This window comes from Yamadazyma tenuis, chromosome 2, assembly GCF_029203305.1.
Source record: "Yamadazyma tenuis chromosome 2, complete sequence".
Lineage (NCBI taxonomy): Eukaryota > Fungi > Ascomycota > Pichiomycetes > Serinales > Debaryomycetaceae > Yamadazyma > Yamadazyma tenuis.
Window position 1 is genome coordinate 1,961,452 of NC_089462.1, and position 15,011 is coordinate 1,976,462.

At 43.4% G+C, this 15,011-nt stretch overlaps 5 protein-coding genes and 1 non-coding gene across 6 annotated transcripts; 1 reads left to right on the forward strand and 5 right to left on the reverse strand. All coding sequences in view use genetic code 12, as the record gives it.

The window, feature by feature from the left end:
* Positions 1-171: 171 nt before the first annotated feature.
* Positions 172-1,293, reverse strand: GSF2 (glucose repression protein; the record flags this gene model as incomplete). The annotated part of the gene is made up of 1 exon (XM_006689152.2): positions 172-1,293. One exon carries the CDS (start codon positions 1,291-1,293, stop codon positions 172-174), a length of 1,122 nt encoding a protein of 373 aa, XP_006689215.1.
* A 2,172-nt stretch (positions 1,294-3,465) lies between these two features.
* PHR2 (1,3-beta-glucanosyltransferase) lies at positions 3,466-5,112 on the forward strand (the record flags this gene model as incomplete). Its single annotated transcript, XM_006689151.2, has 1 exon — positions 3,466-5,112. The coding sequence occupies one exon, from the start codon at positions 3,466-3,468 to the stop codon at positions 5,110-5,112; it is 1,647 nt and encodes a 548-aa protein (XP_006689214.2).
* A 199-nt stretch (positions 5,113-5,311) lies between these two features.
* BFA1 (mitotic check point protein bfa1) lies at positions 5,312-6,820 on the reverse strand (the record flags this gene model as incomplete). Its single annotated transcript, XM_006689149.2, has 1 exon — positions 5,312-6,820. The coding sequence occupies one exon, from the start codon at positions 6,818-6,820 to the stop codon at positions 5,312-5,314; it is 1,509 nt and encodes a 502-aa protein (XP_006689212.2).
* Positions 6,821-6,886: 66 nt separating this feature from the next.
* PSN45_002271 (1,3-beta-glucan synthase component Fks3) lies at positions 6,887-12,106 on the reverse strand (the record flags this gene model as incomplete). The annotated part of the gene is made up of 1 exon (XM_006689148.2): positions 6,887-12,106. The coding sequence occupies one exon, from the start codon at positions 12,104-12,106 to the stop codon at positions 6,887-6,889; it is 5,220 nt and encodes a 1,739-aa protein (XP_006689211.1).
* A 202-nt stretch (positions 12,107-12,308) lies between these two features.
* On the reverse strand, positions 12,309-12,381 carry PSN45_002272. Its single transcript has one exon. It is a non-coding gene; the product is annotated as a tRNA-Thr (tRNA).
* A 568-nt stretch (positions 12,382-12,949) lies between these two features.
* QDR1_2 (multidrug transporter) lies at positions 12,950-14,098 on the reverse strand (the record flags this gene model as incomplete). The annotated part of the gene is made up of 1 exon (XM_006690127.2): positions 12,950-14,098. The coding sequence occupies one exon, from the start codon at positions 14,096-14,098 to the stop codon at positions 12,950-12,952; it is 1,149 nt and encodes a 382-aa protein (XP_006690190.2).
* Positions 14,099-15,011: the final 913 nt, after the last annotated feature.

Sequence of the window (15,011 nt, forward strand, 5' to 3'; positions counted from 1 at the left end):
GCGACTAGCGGCGGTGGTGCGAGGGGGACGCCACGCCCTGTACATGGGGCGATGGTCGTGTCCCCGGTACCGGGATGGCCCCTATACGACTACTGCGTAAACGACTCGGTGAGCATCACTAAACACTATTGCATGTATTGAAATGAACTAAATGTACAATAAGCTACTCTTCTACGTCTCCTTAACCTCCACCGATTTTCTCAACTCCACAATCTCCTCAATCACACTGTCTCTTTTGCACAACCCGTATCTTCTAAACTGCTTGACGGCCTCGTTAATATCCACCTCTGGCTCGCCAATGTGTTTTTCAAACAAATTCGACAACTTGGCCAAATACGCATAGTTCAAGGTGAACTTGATATCGTCCTTATTTAACAAGTCCTTCAAAGTCGATTTTTTGTCCAATGGGGTGTTGTAACCTTCACCATCTTTTAATTGCACTCCCAACACTCTCAAGCGAGTGAAAAGTCCATCTTGTTGAGCCTCCACAATCGATTTGTACTGCTTGATTCTGAAATTTCTGTAGTACTCCCGGTACTCTTCAATGGTGGATCTCTTGGACCCGGTCCAACCCAAGTGCAACAACTCATCTCTAGTAACGTCCTTTTTGATGCCCTTTGTGCCGGGGATCTTAAAGAGTTTGATAGGGTTGAAAATCCCAAGGTTCACCAACAAGTAAATGATACTGACCTTGATAAGATGCATACAGAAAAACACCATCTGTGGGGCGATTCCAGTCTCATCATACAAGTCCTCAATGAACACTTTTCCAAGGTCAGGTTTTCCCAACTTGGTTAACACCCAGCATACAAATTTCGACATCTGATTGGTTAAGCAAATCCCTGGGGTAGGGGACACAAAGTCCGGCAAGTCGGTGTAGAGCCACACCAACAATCCCGTCACAAACGCGTAGTAGCCAAAGGTGTTACGTTCCCATACGGGGACAATCAACTGACCAGGCCAGATCTTGTCACCGATTTTATCTGACAAGTCAATGGTCTGGAGATACTTTTCGCTGGTGGCGTCGTGGTCAAAGAGAATGGCACCGTCATCGGTAAGGTATCCAGGAGCGGTGCTGATCTTGAACCCGGCGGGTTTTTGGGAGTAAAAAATCGAAGGTCTCAAACTGATAGGCAAGGTGGAAAAGATCCGGAAGAGATCGTTGAATTGAGTGTTGACACTGACTTGAAAGCAATAGTCCTTTTCGGCGTCATCATTGAAGCGGATGTAGCACTCCAAGAACCCTTCTTCGGCCTCTTGGGCCGCGTCCACGATGTTTTTCTCGTCAGACATACTTAGTTAAGGAGTTCAAGAGGAAAAAAGCTGGCAGACAAAAAATGGAGATTTTGCGAACGGCGAATTTGGGTGAAAATTTTCTGGCTGGAAGGTGCAGAGGCGAATTTGGGGAGAGTGAGTTTTAGGCGTGGGATGGTGGTGTTTGGTGAGAGAAGAGGGTTGGGATGGAGCGATATGGGGTGGCAAGAGGTAGCGGTGGCGGGTTTCTGGGGGCCTATTATTGGTGGTAAGTGGTTAGTCTGGTGATGGCGCCGGAATTAAACGTTCCCCAGATCTGAGGGGGCGCGCTGGGCGTTGGGCTACCCCGCCATGGCCTGTACTGAGCGTCCCCACCGGAGGCCGCGGGAGATGGGCCGCGTCACCGGTGGACCAGTGACGACCGGAGTAAGCACTCACACACAGTCAAGGTTACGCCAACAGAGTTTGCTTCAAGGATAGGATACACCACTGAGTCTTTAAGGTATACCAACTGAGTCTTTAAGGATATACTGGACATTTTTCAAATATCCTTTTCTATAGCTGGTGTGTCTCTGGATGCTGCAAAGGCGTGCGCGTCATTTTGCAGCTTTTTGGGTGCAAATTGGTAATGTCAATACCATTATATCTATAAGATATCCAGCAGATGAACTTGGTTGTTTTGGTTGTTTCTATGTACTTATGAGGTTGATCTGTGTCTGGTTAACTGAAGGTGGGACTAGTTTGATGATAATACCTTTGTGGAGGAAAGAAGGACTTGCCCGTTTGTTGAGGGAAGAAGGACTTGCCCTTTTGTCATCAGCGGATTGATACTTTGGCTCATTGCAGATTGATACTTTGTCTTACTGCAGACTGGATACTCCTTGAATTTGTGAAAATTCCTTCGGCCGGTTCAGTGTACTTTGATCAGTTACTTCTGACCAACCACCAGTACAACGAGGACTTATTGACCCACACACCCAAATAAGCAACAGATCATTGATCAATAACGCATCAATAATAAAGTTACTTGTTTAAGCCTTCATTAGAGTTTGCGACATACCTTCACCTTACAAGCCACGAAAAAGACAGTTTAAACCGATCCAGTACTAATATCTACTGTTTCTCACTAGCAGCCTTTGCTCAGTACAGATATCGAACTCCAGCGGTAGCTTATACACAAATTGCAGCTTCGAGAGTTGGTTATAGCCTACGATTAGAGATTAAATAGGTTCAAATAACGAGACCCTACAACCCGTAACACTTTGGAACCATATACTACTAATTTCAAGGGTGTGACAGGTGTGAGCTTCGGTGGGTGTATGGGTCAGAATTTATTCGTTTGTGCAAGTGCTTTGACCACAGACAAACTACAGTGCCTTCCTTGATAAAATGAACAACCCTGGCAAACAGAATTATTTGGCCTGAAACACCGCTGTGAGCAGCGATTCAGATTGGCGCAAGTCCAACCTGGTAGCTTTCGATTAGAACATCACAATGTATTTGTCCATACGCGTCGGCCCATAAGTTCAGGCCTATAAATAGAAAACAGGAAGTTTACACCGTGTCGTCTCACCAGACGCGAACCAGAGTGGCTGGGGGATTTCACATCTTCCGAGGCGCCAGACGGTAATTTGGTCGAGGCGCCCAAAGTGTAAAAGCATATTCGCTTAATTAGAACCAGTAAGCGGTTTAGTGAGCAGAACGCTAAATCGTGTTGTAAAGGCGCACAATTATACGGTAGGCGGGTGTGGTAGGGCCTGCATAGGAGCCCCATTGGTTCTAACCTGTAAATATCCCAAACCCTCGATCCTAACCAAAATAAATAATTTTTGCGTGGGCTGTGCGACTACACTACCGGCCTCGAAAAGCTGCCTCTCCTATTCTGGGCACTTGCCACTTCAGCACCCGAGGTAAAATTTGACATTGTAGCACAGCCCACCACGGACAACTTCCAAGAAACACCGACATGGTTACAAGTGCATGTTAGCCCCGGTAATTCGGGATTCTATCCTTACTTCCGTAACCTGCTAACCGTGCCTCTTTCATACAATCGCCGAAAAGGAGCACTTTATTATTGTATTTTTTTCGGATCGTGCGTCTTGTTTTCATAAACACTCGTTTCAGATAAAAAAACCCAAAAACCCGTCAAAAAAATTCGCTCATATATTTACTCAGTGATTTGCTTCCTTCGTTTTTCAAGACTCGTTCATTATGTTGTTCCAATCATTAGCTAAAGTCTGTGCCTTGGCGTGGATGTCCTCCATCGCCATGGCCGACGACTTACCTGCCATCGAAATTGTCGGTAACAAGTTCTTCTACTCCAACAACGGAAGTCAATTTTTGATGAAGGGTGTTGCCTACCAACAAGACACCTCCAACTCCTCATCTTCTGACAGCTCCGACTTTGTGGATCCTTTGGCCGATGGGTCCAGTTGTAAGAGAGATATTCCTTACTTGCAAGAGTTGCAAACAAATGTCATTAGAGTTTACGCTTTGGACGTCACTCAGGATCACTCCGAGTGTATGGAATTGTTACAAGAAGCTGGGATTTATGTGATTGCAGACTTGTCGATACCCGATGAGTCCATCAACAGAGCCGATCCCGAATGGACCGTCGACTTGTTCAACAGATATACCGGGGTGGTGGACTTATTCCACAACTACACCAACGTATTGGGATTCTTTGCTGGTAATGAGGTCACTAACGAGGTGTCCAACACCGACGCTTCGGCCTTTGTCAAGGCTGCTGTTAGAGACACCAAGGCCTACATCAAGGCCCAAGGTTACAGACTGATTCCTGTGGGTTACTCTGCCAATGATGATACTGACATCAGAATCGACTTGGCCAAGTACTTTGCTTGTGGTGACGACGACGTAAGAGCAGACTTTTTTGGTATGAACATGTACGAATGGTGTGGTCTGTCGACCTTTGAGGAATCTGGATACGAAAAGATTACCAAGGCTTACAAGAACTTGGGTATTCCTATTTTCTTCTCCGAATATGGTTGCAACCGGGTGAGTCCTAGAAAGTTCCAGGAAGTTGGTACCATCTACTCCGACGAAATGACCGATGTGTGGTCCGGTGGTATTGTGTATATGTACTTCCAGGAATCTAATGACTACGGTTTGGTATCCATTGACGGAGATGATGTGTCTACCTTGGTTGACTTTAACAACTTGAAGTCGCAATTGCAAAGCATTTCTCCATCTTACGCTCAATCCTCCGATGTCTCCAGCACCACCGTCACTTCTTGTCCAACTGAAGGTGACGACTGGGAAGCTGCCACTGTGTTGCCCCCAACTCCAGATGACCAGATCTGTAACTGTATGGCCAAGTCCTTGGAATGTGTGGTTGACTCAGGTGTCGACTCCGACCACTATGACGACTTGTTCTCTGAGGTTTGTGGATACATTGACTGTTCTGGTATCAACGCCAATGGTACTAGCGGAGACTACGGTGCTTACTCAGGATGTTCCTCCAAGGACAGATTGAACTTTGTTCTTAACTTGTACTACCAAGACCAAGACAAGTCTTCTGATGCCTGTGACTTTGATGGTAAAGCTACCATCACCAGTTCAAAAGACACTGCTTCCACTTGTTCCGCCATCTTGAAGTCTGCTGGTTCTTCTGGTTTGGGAACTGTCAGCGGTTCCGTCAGAGCTACCTCTCACAACATCACCGCTTCTTCCTCCAGCACTTCTGGTGCCTCTGGCTCTGATGATGATGATGAAAGCGACAGCAGCTCCAGCTCCAGCTCCAGCTCCAGCTCCAGCTCCGGTGCTCCTCAAATCAACGCCTTCCCAGTCTTGTTGGTTTCTGTGTGCTTGATGTTCGGTGCTGGTGTTTTATTGGCTTAGGTTTGTATAGTGATTCCTGATTTGCAATAAACAAGTCTACTTTTTTTTTGGCTGCAAATTGCACTTGAGCATTCGCACCGCTTTTGATAGCAGTTGTGAGCCTGAAGCTTTAGACACGAGTCCTCTTGTTCTTAACCGTGGAGTCCTTTTGTTCTTAACCGTGAAGTCCTTTTGTTCTTAACCATGGTATCGTCGTATATTACTCATTATCCATAACTAGTTTGCGAATGTCCCAGTAATAGTCGGGATTGAACTCGGCGTCCAAGTCATATATATCGTGCTTATTGAACCAGTATTCGGTTCGCCTAGCCAACTTTGTCTCTTCTTTTAAGAACCGATCAATGAGCTTCTTTGACACAATGAAGACGTTGTCAGATTCCTCAACGTTGGTAGATAATGTTCGGGCCGTGAAGTTGCTGACCCCACGGCCCTTGTTGTCGGGTTCGTTAAGTTCGTTGAGGCCCTTAAATACATCTTCTTCAGGTGCTTTTGACACCCACTTCAAGTTTATCGGATCAAACACCATATTGGAAGAGTTGGGGCCCTTGGCGTTGTTATACTCGTTGGACTTGATCAACGAAGGCTTTTTGGTGGTGAAGCTATTGAATTTCATTAACTCAATCTCGTTACCTTCCCAGTTTTTCAGCTCGTTGTTGAACTTCATTTTGGAGTTCTCCACATTGGGAACATCTTCTCCGAGATAACGCACCAAACCTATCTTCTTGCCCTTGCTTCTTCTCGCCGGCATCGACATGGACTTCTTGAGATTCAAGATCTTTTCGTTTGTGCGCTTATGCTGTTTGTCAATCTCCTGGTACTGCTGAAGCAACTGTTGTTTGGTCAAGCGGAAGTTCTCATTCTCCTCGATCATCTCGTTGAGCTTACGCTGGTTGTAGAAGGATGGAATCCGGCCAAGTTTGCTCATGAGCTTATTGTTGTACTTAGGATGTGAGTCTATTCCACGGGTCCTGTCATGGGCTAAGTTGTAGCTCGATTGAAACTTCCTCATGCCCAAAGACGACTGGGTTTTGAGACTGGGCATCGATTTCTTGAAGCTGAGCTTGTGGATGTTTTCGAACCCTTCCTCGAAATCCTCGAAATCGTCTCGTGTGTATTCGTAGTTGATTGTTTTATCATTTTCAATCAAGTCGATGTCGAGGTTCTTCAATTTCAACGTGGTGAGGTCTTCCCCTCGGTACTTCCGTATTAATTCCTTCTCTTCCTTCTCAGCGTCGTGGAGCAACTTGGCCTTCTTACTGTTTAGCACATCGTAAAGCTTTGACGAGTCGGGTTCTTCTTTGCCGAAGACGTCCTCGATATCCTCAAACTCTTCGTCATTGAAACCAGACGTCACCTCGGTATCTTCACTGTATTCACTAAGCGACTTTCTTCTGGGAGAGCTGCTAAGAGTTCCTGGACTAAGCTTTATATCTGCTTCTGAAGGAGGATTTAACTTGAAATTCAAGTCTCCACCAGCGTTCTCAAAGTCTTCTGCGTAGTCTCGAACGTCCTTCTTGGCCATCGGCTGAAAGTCCAGTAGTTTGAGGGTCTTGAACTCGTCATCGAGATCGATCTCCTGCTCACCAAATATCTCGTCCTCTTGGAACTTGCTTAGTATTCGTGATTTGCTCTTGGAAATACCTCGGTGTGGTGACATGTTAGGGGGCGGACTCAAGCCCGACTTCATGCGAATGGTACGTTTATTCATACGGGGTATCAGATCACAATGCTATTTTTTTGTTTACGTTTTCTGGAGCGCGAAAAATAATGGCTGCTAAAACACAGATTTCATCGACGACATTTCGGGCCTTTCACGAAGAACGGTTGGTGGAGCTTCAGGACCCGTGTCATTGTGGTTCTGATGATTAGGCTGCACTAGTTTATGGAAGACGTCTGGTACCGGGAATACCGATACCTCCTTTAGCTCGGGGATGTACCTTGACGCGAATACGGGTCCCGTAGCGAGGCCAATGAAAATGACTAACATAGTGGTGAAAAGAATAAAATGAAGTATCACAATCCGCCGTCTCTTTCGTTGGAGCCTTTTTGAAATAATCGCAGAACGGAAGTTGTTTTTGTTGTATTCAGACCAGAATAACATAATGGTGTGGAGCTTATCGATGAAAGGAACGAAAAGAAGTGGAAACACACAAAACAAAATTCCCTGACAAAGTAAGAAGTCATAGCTGAATGACATCATTTCCACTAGTTTGACCAGGAGCTCTCTCACCGGCTGGGTTATCACAAGAAGTTTCAAGCCTTGATTGAACCACCTTCCAGACCACCAGGAATGGTTGGCGGTGTCGTCTTTGAGTTCTTTGGTGAGGAAAAGGAAGAGGATGTTTCTGAGCATTCCGTGAATAGATATTACCAATATGAACCCGCAGAGTGCTCGTGAAAAGTTCCAGGACTCTAGATAAAGGAGAACCTCAAAGGTGACCATGGTAATTACCAGGGCGATTCCGTGGCCTATAGCTGCCATAGTACTGGAGAACTTTCTGAACCGGAAAATGGAACCTAAGATGCACGAGAGCGCAAACCCAAGTGCTAAAACTACAACATTAGACATCAATGGTAGTAATGCCACCAAGACAATTCTTATAAGGGGGTTCACTTCCTTTGGTCTCCGTACCCCTGTTTGGGCATTCATAAACATGAATGCAGTCAAGTTGAAAAATAATGGAATAAATGGAAGAAGCACCTGGCTGCTAAATTGGTGAAGTTTTGAGGTTCTCTTTCGATTATCGGTGACATTACGCCCATAAGTACTTATAACTGTTTTCTTGTATCCCAAGACCTTGGACCGTTGAACTTTCTGGTAACCATACCAAGAAGAGTTGTGCCATTTGTAGTTTCCTCTGGAGAACCATCTCATGAGCTCTCGATAGTCCAAGAAGAATTTGGCAAATGAAAACTGGTGAGGATTGAAAAGTATGGGTGCAAGGCACATGGAGATGAAACTGATGAAGAACCAAAGAAGAGAAGGCTGCCACATGGTGATACAAGAGAACAAGACAGTCAAAAAGAATGTCGAACCCTTATACAACGAGAGCGACGAGTACCTTGAGAATAATGACGTAAATGGCTGTCGAACAGTTGCAAACCCTCTACCAGTTGCAATATACTTGGCAGTTCCATATGTAATGTTATCTTCAAGGGATTTAGCATAAATCTGGCACACAAACACTTCGAATATTGGTGATAGGGAAATAAAGTGGAAGAATATTCTTGAAACTGCCCTGAGAACTCCCTTTTCAATTAACTCTTGAAACAATAATGGCAAGAACGATATGAAGAAACAGATAAACACAGACAACACAAACCTGGTAACCCAATTGAGCACTGTTTGGATGTTGTAGCATCCAAGAGGCTGTCTGATATCGGTTGTTGGGTTGTGGGGGCCATAGCTGCAGATTATGGTTTCGTGTTTCAAAGCACCAAGATTGAGCAACACCAACATAAATAACAGCACCGACAAGGATATGAACAAGTTATTGAGGTGAAATCCGGCATGTGCATAGTAAAAAGATAAGAATCGATCTATGGGTAAGGAAGTTCCCATATAGAAATGCTCTCTTGAAAGTATTTGTTCTCCCATTCCAGCACCGATTTTGACGGTAAAGTTAAGTACAGTATTAAACCCCAAATCACGGCCTTTCCCACACTGATAGTAGTCACAGTGCTTTATTCTTCCTCCTCGACAGGTTGCCATCATTCCAGCATAGATGTCTTCATTGAGGTGCAAACCTTTCTGAGCTTTGGAAATTCCTCCCCTAGTTGTCATGAAAATTCCATTCAAGAAATCGGGATGTCCGTAGTGAAGCTTACTACCAATTTCAGCGAGAGTTCTGGCGAACAAAGTACCAAAAGTTTGTTCCTTAGCTGCTGCAACATCTCCAACCACTCCGATGTTCTCGGAAAAAATGTACTCTCTTGCCCCAAGTATTGCAACAGGATCTTTGGTTGGTTTGAAAATGTTGGGGTTGTACTCTTCATCGATATCCAAGTTATATTCTTCAAAATCTGCCAATACTGATTTGATCTTCAAGCACTCCTCCAAGTAATTATCTTGGTTTGCATCTATTACCTGAATGTACTCGCCTCGGTAGAAGATTATCGATTGGTTCTGATTATCTGATTTCCCATCACCTAGAATGGGGTTACCGGAGAGTTGGACTCTCAACCTCTTCTTGAAATTTCCATTGGAGTCTGTTTTGGTGAAATCTAACAAAGTGGAGTAATAGGTAGTTTCATTAGTATCTTGATCAGATTCTTCTTCGATGTAGGCGATTTTAATATTGGGAAATGCTTCCACTAAATACTTGACGTTTTCCTTTTCCTCGACACTAAACTTCTGGTATTTTTGAAGTGAAATCAAAAGCCTGAACTTTCTCTCAGCAAATCTGTGAAGCTCATCCTTGACTAATTCAGGATACAAGTTATTCTTATACTTAAAATTCACATCTTCTGACTTGAACAATATTTTGAGGGCAGCTTCATAGTTAATGAACCCCGACACAGTTCTGTATAAGGTTTGGGTTCTTAAGGAAGCCCAGATTCTTGTTCTAAGAGTATACTCGGGTAGGGAGTCCTTGAAGCCAATATAGTAGTAAGGCAAATCGGCATGGTTCTCCTTTCTTTCTGGTGTTGGTGGTCTATCAGGAATATTGGTTAAAATCTTTGTGTCTTGCACAAAGGCGTTCCAGTCAGATTTATTCAACAACTTCAAGTAGTCCAATATTGATACCTTTGAACCTTTATCTTCCTTGATGATTTCCTTCAAGCTTAAAAGAATCTTCTCAGAATAGTGTGGAATGAGCACCGTGAAAGATGGTATTGCGGTGGTTGGAATTGGCTCAGAGATCGGACTGGTTAAAGACTGGGCAAAAAAGCTTATCCTTCGTTGTGCCTCTTTTCCCATTGTTATATAGTCCTTCATGCTGAAACTATTATCGCCTTGGAATATGAAGAACAGAGGAGCTTTAACCAAGACATTTTTCTCTCCATATCCAATATCTGCATCATCAGTCAATTCATAGATCAACTTTTTGGCTTGTTCCAATGGCAAAATGTGTTCCCTGTACATTGAAATGATAATACTGTTCCAGATGTGAGCAACCAACTGCGTAGTCTCCGTTTTAGAATCTCCATTAAGAATGATCAACTTGCTGCAAATCCTTTCCGGCAACCTTAGAAATATGTTTCTCCATGGGGTGCAAACTGATAGTCCTGATGAAAATGACAAGATAATAGAAAACAAACAGTTTAGGATAATGTACCACAAGTAGGTATCCAAAAAGAATAAGACCAAATCGGTGATGAAAAGGAGACCCAAAAGCAATCTCGCGTGGTACGCACACAAGAGTCTCTGGAAAATCACATCTCCATGGCACCTTGATAAATCCATTGACCACAACTCTCTGATAGGATCTCTCAAAGATAAAGTCAAGAACATGTATGATTCAAACGATTTCAAGAGAATAACCGACAACCACAAAAGAGCCGAAAACTTTTGGCCTCTAGAACTCAACTTCGGGAACAGGGATGTGAAAATCTTGGCTTTAATGAAGCCTGTGTTGGGCTTAATAATAGACTCAAAGTATGTCAGTGGTGGTTTTATGGACAAATATAGCACCGAAGTGATCGAGATCACAAACTGTCCGATTCCGACCCATCTTCCGTGAACTGAATAAGCATCATAAGGTAAGAATCCCAAAATGTAAACACTTGGAGCAACATTAACCATTGTTAGAAGTAGTAGAAGCACCAATTTCCCAAATAAGTGTTGAGAACCAGGCCATTGTCGGGGAACAAATACCATCTCAAATATGACTGCAAAAAACGCTATGATACAAGCAATAGATCCTCCAAGCGAAACTATTGTCCACTGTACTTGGGGAGCAGGCTTATTATCTGTCAAAGGGTCATAGTTGTGGGTGTACAAAGAAGGGGAGTTGAAACTGGTGTAAAACCAAAACATGGAGATGTGAATAATCCAAACTCTGCTGAAATTTGTCAACAAATGTAACCATGTTCTTTTTTCAAAATATGTTTTGTAAAGGCAAGAACCCCACATCACCATTTTGAAGTTCAAGAACCGGAGATTTCTTGGACAATCAATTAACAAGGTGCCATCTGCCAACTTGATTCGTTTAATGTTTTCAGGAAACCAAAAAAATTGGTTGACATCGTCATAGCCGATAATGGCATCATGATCTCTGGTGTTTTTCACCCAATTCCCGTCCACCATCTTATATTGCTGATTTCTAATAAACTTGTAGATGGGAGTGATGACCTCTTGCAAGAAGTTGATTTTGCCTTCTTCTAAGTGGCTATCATAGTAGTCCAAAGCGCACTTGAAGATAAAACAAAGACACTCGGGCATGAATCTGACATTATTTGCTTCTCCCCAAATCAACAAGTACAATGCAACCTGAGTCACACAATCTGCTTCTGATAATTTCAGCATTTTTGTCTTCCACTTGATCTCTAATCCAAGCATACTGTTCTCATTATTCATATTCGTGAGCTTATTTCTGTTCGATTTCCTAGCATACTTGGAGTAGTTCTTCCAAATATTGGACGTGGTAATCCCTTCATCCAACTCAAGGTGAGCCATAAAGTACCACTTCTTGTAGTTGGATCTGTTGCCTCCAATGTAGTCTGAATGAAGTGATAGAAGTGCCTGAGAACATGGCATTCGACTTGATCTCGAGTCCACCTGAGTCATAAAAAACTCAAACATGTTCTCGCAGCTGTCAGTCTGGAACCCAAATACTGCTTTCAACTTGAAAAATATCAGTTTGATATCCTCTTGGGAAAGTTGTGCTCCATTTTCAGGACACCAGGAAGGATAAGCTTGCACCAGAAACAAATCTTCCTTCACAGAGTGGGAAGCGGTGAGTGGAACGTTGAAGTCCTGAAAAAGCTGATAGTCACTGAGTGCTTCTGATGTAGTGGGTTCGCAGGTGTCATAGTTGTTATCTGTAGACATTGTAAATGGTTTACTTCTGCGAACCTCAGTTGAATCCACAAACAGTTCGCAGCCAAATTTGACTCACGGGAAAATTTGAGGCCAGATCAATGAGAATTTTGTGAAGGTTTTGCTCGACAGTAAATATCGAATGCAACGGTTTAATGGTCATTACTGAACAAGTTGCTAGTCCAAGACTGTAGGATAGTCAAAAAAAAAGAAATGCCTTCAGCCAGATTCGAACTGACGATCTCCTCATTACTAGTGAGGTGCCTTACCAACTTGGCCATAAAGGCATCGGTTATTTGTTAGTATTTTTGTCGGTATGACTGTGCTGTCTTTTTGTTGTACAGGATTGGTTATTATTATGTGCAGGTATGTGACTTAAATGTAGGATTATACGTCCGGAAACGGCCTCCTTCGTCAACTCTATTTCATTTTGTGATATTGGTGGGGCACGTCTGCTTCTTAACCATGCAAATGGTGTTTCCAGTGAGGTTGGTTGCGAAAGAAGTATAGAGGAAAATAATTGAGCAGAGTTGTTTTCTGTGGGTGTGTGGGTCACGAACACAACGGATCCCATTTTTTGGTATAGGGATATCCAATCTCTATAAATTTGAAATGCCGACGTGGTTTAGAAAAACAGGAATTTCTGTATGGTTTCTATCTGTATTCCTTAACAAAAGTGTAGCTGCCAACATTTAGTACTTACTGAGCAGTCCGTTAAACACCACTTCCTTTTTTGAAAGTAAGGAAACCCTAATATTTGCACTCATACTACCAATACTCAAGGGCTACCGCCAAACCATATAATGTATATACTATTAGCATAGGGTTATCCTAGCCTCTATAATCTCTATAAAATTAACTGGTGTCATTCCTATACCATGCCACATAAATCAATAAGGTATCCGCAACGATCCCAATACCTGCCCAGAAAGTATAAGTACCCCCAAGTCCCATAGCACCTGTCATTCTTGAAAGGATACCCACGCAAAGTGCAGCCGTGCAACATCTCGTCAAATTCATGAGAGATACCCCAAGAGAAGCATTTTGAGGATTCATGTCCACCAACACCGTAGAATAAATGGCAATAGCAGATGAAGAAGAGTACGACACCAAGCATGTGGCGATGATGATCGAAGCAATGTTCATTTTATACTGTAAACACCACCCGTAAATCATGATCCCTATGAATTGCAACCCAGTGGGCACAAAGCTCACATAGATTCTTGTACGAAGAACATTAAATTTGGGTCTCTCGGCCATTGGTACATCTTGATACCTGTCGTCATACAACTTCTTGCTTCGTTTGTAAGACCAATTCAACAATCTCCCAGATACCAATGATCCAGCAAAACAAGTCACTCCTTGAGGCAAGTACATATATCCCACCTTAAGAACGGTGTAGTTGTAGCCATCACCCTCCAAAAGAGTAAGTGATGTCAATGTCATTGTCCACACTGCAAACTTTATGGCAGGCGAAAACAAAACACACAAAGTCTTAAAGTGGAAGAGAATTTTGAACGGGGCCAAGAGGTTTAGTTTGGTCTTGGGAGACAATGTCTCCGTCTGATTGACCAACCACCGGCTTCTGAACCGTTTGAGCAAGTAAATAGGAGCGATGTTCACACAGATCTTAGGCTTGACGGTACCATTTCCTACTATCAGTCGAATGGTTTCTGGAAGCACGAGAATTACCACCATCATCGTGATTCCGGCTCCAATAGCAGACATCACAAATATACCTCTCCATCCATAGGAGTGGATCATTCCGGCACCAATAAGTCCTCCGAATGCATTTCCAGTGAGCTGTAATCCACTTACAAGTCCCACAAATCCTCCTCTATCAGCTACAGTACAAATGTCACCTGAGACTCCTGAGGAAATGGCAATAACAGGACCGATCCCACCGGCTTGGATACATCTTAGAACTGCTAGAAGCCAGTAGGCATTTGCTTGTGATAAGGCGATGGTAGCAGCAATATATATCAACATACAGATTATAAGCATTGGTCTTCGCCCAATGGTATCGGAAATATTCGAAGAAAATGTCGGGATAATACCCTGGAAAAGAAGATATCCAACCACCGACAAATCGGCCACTGAATCTGTGATGTGGAAGTATGCTTTAATTGTGGGTAGAGCCGGAAACCAACTCGGTGAAGATAATGTACTCCAGAAACCTATTACCGATAAGAGTGACATAAGAACGTACTTTTCGGTTGAAGTGTACACTGTGAACGGTGCAGACTTTTCGGTGACCAGCTCTGTGGTCTCCATGTTCGGATTGTCGGGGGTAGCTTTGTCTGGGTCCTTCAAGGTCTTAGTCATCATAAGAAAATCTTGAATTACTATGGCTTTTATATTGTTAGTCACAAGACAGTGCCGTGCCAAAACCACAAAGATTGGCACCGCGAATGTGTCAACCCGCTCCCCTGAACTGCAGTTGTTCGGTTGCAAATCCTCCTATTTAAACTTGACGAGATTTACTGGGTTTGTAAAACGAATGTATACTGTTGTTAACCGGTGGGTGGGGAAAGCTGTCTGGCTTAGGCCAGGCTATATGAGTACCTTAACATGACAATACAAGGGAAAGCTTTCCGTCTAGTTGAGCTTCCACTTAAAGTAAGAAGTACTGGAGGATAAATCCCACTCAGCTCTTTGACCAGCAAAGCACTTACTGTTTGTGATTTACTCTTACATCACCTTCAAGATTTGGAGTGTTATTCTGTAGAAATTGCAAAAACCAAATAAATAAAACAATTTATTTTGAAGACACACCGGACTCACCCAGCAAGCCATTAAAGGATGATAAAGGCATAATCAAGCACTTTCCAAGCATTCTATGCTTTTTCCATTCAAATAACAGAAGAATACCTATCATCCCAAACCTGGTCGTGCGTGTTCAAATGTGCCTTCCCTG